Raw genomic sequence first — 8,280 nt, forward strand, 5'->3', positions numbered from 1 at the left:
TTAGCCGTAAATCTGGCCAAACACGTGAGAGGCAAGTTCCATCCTGCGCCGAACATCCTCCTCCTCCCCCATCAAGGAGCCAAGCTGGCTAGATGTCCGCCAGCTCTCGGATTCAGGTGACACACGGATCCACTCTGTTTTATCTGGATTTACTTTTAATGACCAATCGTGCAGTGTGTCTGCTATTACAGGCAGAGCGTTCTCAAGCCACAGCCTGCAGGTTGAATAACATGAGATGTCCTCTGCATAGCCCGTCTCTGGTGGTAGACTTGCGTCGCCAGCAGGGCGGGGCGCGAGACGAGTTCTGCATTCCTGTAGTGCAGCCTCCAGATAGCAGATGAAGAGAACTGGGCTGAGACTGTCGCCTTGTGGCGTTCCGATAGTGCACTCAAACGGTTCAGCTGTGGCACTTGCAACCTTAACAGTGATAGTTGTGTTGTGGAGTAGGTGGTGGATGAGACATGGGCAATCTGGATTGGTGATTGCAGACATCACCTCCAGTAGCTTCAGTCGGTGAATCGTATCGAACGCCTTGGACATGTCCAGGCCTAGAATGTGAAAATGCTGTCGGTAACGAATGGCTCTTGCAGCGATCCACCGCTGGGTCCATACTACGTCCGCTGTACTACGGCCCTGGCGGAAGCCGGACTGTGTAGTACCAAGTTGACGAGAGAGTGCCCTGTATTCCGTGATGCGCCGAAGCACAATGATCGATATCACTTTGCGGATAGAGTAAAGTGATGGGCCGCAGACTGGTTACAGGACCCTTGGGCTTGTTAGGCTACGCGAGAGGTATGAGTATTCCTGGTCCAATAGCCGTCGATAAAATGGCACCCTGCGAGGGCGCAGCGTTGACAAAATTTGCTATGACCGGCGCTAGCACCTCGGATCCATATTTCAGGAGCTCTGCTGGGATTTTATCCGGACTACAGGCCTTCTTGTTTCGCAGGCGCTTTCTTCATAGCTCTAATAAGTTTACAATCAAGTTTTCCAACACATGTCTGCGCATGCCGGAAACCTGTGTTTATGTTAATTTTTTTAAGCTGAACTTGGTTGTTTTTTATTCTATTTAAATCGTCTCAAGCCGTCTTTCATTCTGACTTATCTCGAGGTTAAACCCTGATAAACCCTCAAGAAAAGGGTTTATCGGTTGTCAGTGGCCGTCGTAAGCTCCCTTCGGGAACGGACACGACAATTTACTTTTTTTATCTCCAGGTTTGCACATTGGATGAGCCTCTCGTGTGTGGTGGCGTTGCGCCCACCGATCTGCCAAGTACTTTACCAACCATCCCTACGTTGACGTCGGCTGAAGTGAATGCTGCCATACAATCAATCCAGGGTGCTTTATGCCCGCCTTGAGCCGTGCGTTAAGGCGGGTACACAACACAATTTGACAGGCTGGCAGCTAGCAACAATCCTGTCAATGGAGCAAATTCATACAACAAAAATTAATTCGTTATTGGAGGTTTTAGTCAATAGAATAAAAGCAATTCTCTGCTTAATCTGTAGATAAAAGCAATTCTCTACTTAATCTGTAAGGAATAATTCCATTTGTCTTCATTCTTTTTTGTTAGCAAGAACTTCTTCGCTGCGGCAAATCCCATTTGCCTCCTTTCTTTCTATTTTTGTGTTGGCATGTATTCAGTGTTAACCAGAAATCATTCCCATTCTAACATTACACATATTTTGCTCTACTGTGTACAAGCGGTGTGGACTATGTCTGGTTGAGAAACGGGAGATACTGGAGGCAGACTAAACGGTCAACATCAACAGGAGATGGCAGGTGGTACTGAAATGCATGCACTAGTATAATAATAATAATAATAATAATAAAACAGGTCGCGTAATGAAGCAGCATAACGATAGATGTGCAAAGTCATGATGCCTGGTCCGCTTCTGTCCTGGGTGCACTAGTATTCCCTGCGCAAATTCTCTCCCTCCTCTGTCAGTGATATGAGCTGTGTGTCAGCATGGCGCCACTTGTACCAGATTTAGGGCTATGATTATCTCTCTTTCCGTCTGTCACCCTTCCCCTAGAAAAGTGTTCACGATGTTCTTGATCTAGGGTGGCTATCGTCATTGCTGGCTCGAAAACACTGCTTTATTGCCGCCTCTACTTCCGTATTGCTATTCATTACGCATAATTATTGTAATTTTCACTTGTACGGACTTTAGTTTTGGCAGACCCTTCTGTTGTAGTGCAACCTGTGCTTTAAGATTAGTCTACGAACTTGGAATGGGCCATTTATCAACACATTGGTCACGAAAACGCTTCCAGCAAGCGACGCACACCACCGTCCATTCAATGCACCCCGACAGTTGGTTTTTGTGGAGGGGCATATGAAAGGTGTTGCTTTTCTTAGTTCTTACGATTTTGATTGCATTTTAATCTGTATTAGGTGCTGCTGTAGTTCTGGAGTGGTGATACAAGTACATCACATACATAGTGTTAATCACACACTATTTTCTTTTCTTTTGGGTTACATTTCTTCATTTTCTGATTTTCTGGGCTTGCATTAAATTTGGAGTGCAATTTCATCCATTGTGTTTTTTTGCCCGTAAAAGAGGTTTTGCAACTGGCGGCAAGCGACCATGAGTCACGATTGTACCACCTCATACTACGCAAAGCATTCACTTGACTCATAGCACAATGTTTACTGGCGAGGTCGTACATGTGGGATGAGCCTACAGTGCTGGCAACTGAAATCCGACCCCCTGCGCGGTGCGCTCACATCGCAAAGTATGTGGACCCACCACTGAGCTGGTCGAATTTCAGTTGCCAGCACTGTAGCTGGGTGCATCGACCGGAGGTACCGTGTTAGGCCGATTGGACTTGAGCTCTTTACAAGTGTACTCTAACGGTATGGCAGTGACACAGTTCTTGCCCAGGCTTACCTTGCTAAATAGCTAGTTAGGGTGCTATCTCTATGTTTACTTAGATATTGGCACGTTTCTTGTGGGACCCAAGCAAAGATGAACCTACAATGGCCAGGCCAGTAGTTCGTGTGTTCACACGCATCAGTGGATGAGTACCAAAGTCTATGTGTGGTGCAAAGCAAGGTGGTGAGCACTACCACACAGGCCAGCCCACAGCCAGGGCACGAGGATGTACATGTATATGTATGTACAGACCACGAAACATCACTGTCACAATACGATAAGAGGGTAAGACTTCACTTGCATGACTGGTCACATTCTAAATACGATGATACAGATGGCGGTGGTGCTAGGCCATGGTAGCCCCTTTTCCTAGTTTATCAACACCGGTCAGAGTAAGTAAAAGTAAAAAAGTAAATTATCGTGTCCGTTCCCGAAGGGAACTCACGACGGCCGCTAACAACCGGTGAATCCTAGCGGCAGATGCAGCGCCTAACGGTGGGGGTGAGTGGATAAGTCTCACAACCACTGGCACAAGTGCCGAGAACGGCCCCATTAGCTGCATCCATGTCAGAGTAACGGAAGTACTTAATGTACATTCATGCAGCAGTGCATAGTATGCCTCGGGTATTTTTTTCGAAACCAGTCCTGGCGCTTTCTTAAATTTTCTAGCGAACACTGTGGTAATTTGTGTGCTCATTTCACGGCTAGTGTTATGCGAAGAAGGAAAAAATCGTTTTGTTCTGCCACGAAAAAATCGGTTCTTCTAAGTTCGTAATATAACCGCCAATGCGGAAACATAACCATACGCGGCTGTGGGCAACACTGTGCTACGCTTATGGCTCTCCTTGTTTGCTTCTCAACACTCCACGATGGATTCTGACCCCTCACCATCACCTTAGACCTAAGAAGGTTAGCACGGCTATGGACAGAAACAATCGGAACATATGCTAATTTCTTTCAGATATGCACCTACATACTTGTTTTCTGTGTGCATGATCTGTAATTAATAACTCAGGAATGTCTAAGCACTCCTTGTCAGTTTTGTGCTAGATTGTGCACGCCTGACAATTCAAAGTCTGGTTTATTTGGGGGACTCGATCCAATTTTTTCTGTAATTCTTCTCAGTAAACCGACCACAAGAATTAGACCACTTACTTTTGCTCATTACTCTCCCCGTGTGTACTCAGGCGTGCGTATTTAAAGAACCTATTGTGTGCGCTGACCTAGACAGGAATGATCAACCGCTAGTACTTCATCCCCGACACTTTTCTGATTGGTGGAGCGCTTTCGATAGAGACTGCTTATTCGCCGTGAAAGGCACTAGTCATGCCTTCGTGTCTATCATTTCCGGAGCAGGTAACTGCTGGCCATCAAAGTCACTTGGCATTTCAACTCAAAATGATTATCTTCTTCATTTGTATCCAACATCACAATTATATAAATACTCCATTGATCATCCCGATTTTCCTAAATGTAGTGTGTCGCAGCAACTCTAACGGTGTGGGTCTTCTCTGTTCCTGATGGCATTGTTTTGGGTCGTCCATATCACTGCTGGAAATATTGTTAAAGTTATCTCAAGCTCAAATTAGTGTCACACGGAATGTAACTGTACCAAACTCCCCCACCCTAAAACAAATTGCATATAAATTGTCTTCGGAACCAAGTAGAAGGCCCCGCTACACTCAAGGGCCGGATCGCACGGGGCGTCTAATTCAGTAATGATAGTTCAGTCGACAGAGGTAGAGAGAGATATCGGACCAGCGAGTTATACAGCGAGAGAAAGAGAGGGGGAAGAGAAATTGTGACAGTGAGCGCTGCAGTGAGAGTGAGAGGGAGGGAGAGAGAGAAAGAGGGAGAGAGAGAAATAGAGAACAACATGAACATGAATGATAAGTACAGAACACTCCTTGCAGCCTCAAGCTTCACCTTAAATAAATTTAAAGAGTTGCTGATAGTGGTAGCGAGCAAAACTCTTCCTTTGGAACCCAGTTCACTTTAACTTGTCTCGTTGTGGAATGGAGCCTGTCGAACAATCTCACCATTATGCAGTATATGTTCCTAGCTGTCAAATGGTCATGTTCAAAGTCCCGTTCGCGTGCTAGTTGATCAAACTCTTTTACCTACCCCGTTTACAAAGAAAGAAATCTTGGAAGCTAAGAGTTTCAAGAGTGACCACAAGAAGTAACCATGTTCCCGAGCAACAGGCACCTGAACGCACTCAATGAAAGATAACAACAGTTACCGGTAACTCTCTACATTTGAAGTTATAGAGCTGAAGAAATTTAGTATGCGCAACACCTAACGTGGGTAGAACGTTCTAGCTAGTGTATAATGAAGCAGAACATTGTCAGTGTCAAAAGATATCAGATAACTGTATCTTTGCTTGCAATACCGATCGTACCCGGAGGCAACACGATTCGAGAAAACATATAATTATGTTCTCTCTACTACATGAAGAGTCAGATAACAATAAAACTTAGAAGCAAAAAAATGCTTGTACGGCGCACCTTCCCCATGCCGTTTGTTAACGTCCGTGTTCATGTGGATGAACGCGGGTGAGGGCGAGCGAGTCCATGGTTAAGTGTGTGATTGTGAGTGTATGTGTGTGTGTTTGCGTGTTTGCGTGTGCGTGTGTATGTGTGTGTGTGGGGGGGGGGGTGTGGGTGACGTGGGGTATGTGTGAGTTTCATAATGTGTGGGTGGGCGTGCTGTGAGGTAGGAGAGTGTGTCAGGTGCATGGATCTGTGTACTGTGTGCATACATATAGGTATTGTATTGTATGTATATAATATAACCTAACCAGTTGATTATATGGGAAATATAAACCTGTATACAAACCGAGGCGAAGCCGAGGTTTGTATATTGGTTTATATTTCCCATATAATCAACTGAGTAGGTTATATTATGCTTATACTGAGCTGATATACAAACTCCCCTCTCCCCCACAAGGGTAGAGATTGGAATTCCAACCCACAACCATGGCTCGACGAGTCTACCTTTCACCAACCTGTGCGGATCAAGTACAAGACTACCACTGACTCTGTGCAGTGCATGCAGTGCTAGTGCAGTACCATCACACACTCTTTGTGACTTCAGTTTAGTACTGAAGTACTAGTTACATCGGAAGTAACAGCTATGCGCCAAGTAAGTTAGTTTGAACCTCACAGTGCTAGTGACCGTTACCGCGCGCAGATCTCACCGCGGGCTCTGTAAAAGAACCGTTTGCTCATTAGACTTTAGAGACATAGAGTTCGTCTCCTTTCCAAAGTAAGAGTAAAATGAATCAGCACGAGCCTGTTGAATCGACTCCCAAACGTTTCTTCTGAGGACGACCACGAATCACGATGCCATTATTCCAGCAGCAGTTTCTAAGAACACTGGCAGTGCCACGGATTATGGCTGCGCATGTTCCGTCCGCTCTGCGAGGGACGCGGAAAGGAGAACATCGATTGGAAAACCATCAGTAGTGAATTTCGTCGCCCCTGCTATCTGCATTCTATGTCCATGCAAAAACGCAGGAGGAGCGGCACGCGGGGCTCTTCAGCCGCACATGTCGAGTGCTGCGCTTGACAGACGGAGTGCTGAAACAGCGAAAGAAGGACAGCCTCGAACGCCAGGTGCAGCACAAGACACATGTTACAAAGGACGACGTTGTATTCTTCATCGTTGACGGGAAAGAGATCCTGAAGTTGGGACCGTCGTGCGTGTCGAAAAACCATCAAGGCGGACTGCAGGTCACCAGTGTAATCCTAAAAAAAAAGGAGTTTATATACCAGTTTATACACCAGTTTATATACCAGTTTATATACCAGTTTATATACCAGTTTATATTCTCGTCATCGAAGTACCTGTTATATGCGAAATACAAGTCTGGAGTGTTGTGTGGGGAGAGATGGGAGTTTGTATACAAGCTCAGTATAATGTATCGTATTTATTTAAAAGGATTCTCCAAAAGCAAATGGATGCTTATCACGGAAGTCTTCTACATAAATACCGCAAGAAAAATGGGGAAATGGGGTAGAGGAGAGTGGAAGATAAAGCATGGGAAGAAGGGAAACAAGTACCTAAATATCGAGGTATAAAAGCAGGAAAGAAATCGACGAGGGAAGAAATCATCTCTGCAGTTAATAGCGGGACACTTAGATGAGAAAAAAACCCAGCCAGGATTAATTTCAAGGAAAAAATCTCAAACGGGAAAGTTCGGAATTCCAGTCAGAGAATATCTATGCCGTGAGTAATGAGCCTATAGAGCAATGCGAAAATTGACAGAGGACTAAACTGAGCCAATGTGTTCTGGAAGTTTGTTCCATTCCACAGATAATCTGAAGAGAGGAGATATATTTTAAGGAAATGGGCGCCAGAACGAGGTAAAACTATAGAGGACGGGTGACGACAACTAAGAGATAAATTGAATTTGAAACGAATTAGCAAAGACGGATACTGGTAAAAGACATGATGAAAATACAGCAAGGGCAGAATCTGATGACGCCACTTCAGGGATGACCAGTCACAAGTACGATTAGGAATCTGCTTCGGGTTTTCCCACTCAGGGGGTTGCCGGGTTTTACAAAGCAGATATGAACGAGCAGCAACGGCTTGCAGTCGGTCTAACGTAAGCGAATCTGAATGGGATACGGCGAATGACCAGACAGGGACTGCGTATTCTAACAGTGGTCGTATGTAACACTTGTAGATCAAATTCACGGTTGAAGCAGAAAGGAAATGGGCCATATGGCGCAACAGAAAAACACGACTGCGAAACTTATGGGTGATAGATTTTATATGGTCAGAAAAATTTAGTGAAGGAGTGATAGTCACGCCGAGATGACATTGGCTATCACCTTTCTGAATAGGCACACTGTTCATTGTCAAGGGGGATGACGGGCCGGGGGCTAATGCATATTTTTGAAAGGGTAGGTGGACGCATTTACTGGTGTTAAACGTCATGGCAGTAGCTGATGACCATTGACAACACTTGTCAATGTCAGCCTGGAGCAATGCATGATGGAAAGGAAGTGAGCTGTTTGCTTGAGAAACAAGAATTAAATTAGAGTCATCAGCAAAAAGGGATAGGGTACTAGAAACAGGGGCATCAGGAAAGGAGTTGATGCACAGGTTAAAAAGAAGCGGGCCGAGATGGGAACCTTGGGGTACGCCAGCGGTGATGGGCAAAGGGTCAGAAAGAGTTTGGCCAATGCGAACGCAAATACTACGATCACTGATGAAGTCCTTCACCCAAGAACAGGCAGAAAGAGAACACCAACCTGAAACACATTGAATAACTAAATGATGACTAACTCTGTCAAAGGCCTTAGAAAAATCAAGGAAGAGCTGGTCACAAGAAGACTTAGAGTCAAATGCACGCGAAGCAATTGAGGTAAGCTGTACCAATTGGTCAAC

At 45.2% G+C, this 8,280-nt stretch overlaps 1 protein-coding gene across 1 annotated transcript; it reads right to left on the reverse strand.

The window, feature by feature from the left end:
- LOC135820138 (uncharacterized) lies at window positions 1–540 on the reverse strand. Its single transcript, XM_065333449.1, has one exon. It carries the CDS (start codon window positions 538–540, stop codon window positions 1–3), a length of 540 nt encoding a protein of 179 aa, XP_065189521.1.
- Window positions 541–8,280: the final 7,740 nt, after the last annotated feature.

The sequence above is a fragment of the Sycon ciliatum genome, chromosome 6, assembly GCF_964019385.1.
Source record: "Sycon ciliatum chromosome 6, ocSycCili1.1, whole genome shotgun sequence".
Classification (NCBI taxonomy): domain Eukaryota; kingdom Metazoa; phylum Porifera; class Calcarea; order Leucosolenida; family Sycettidae; genus Sycon; species Sycon ciliatum.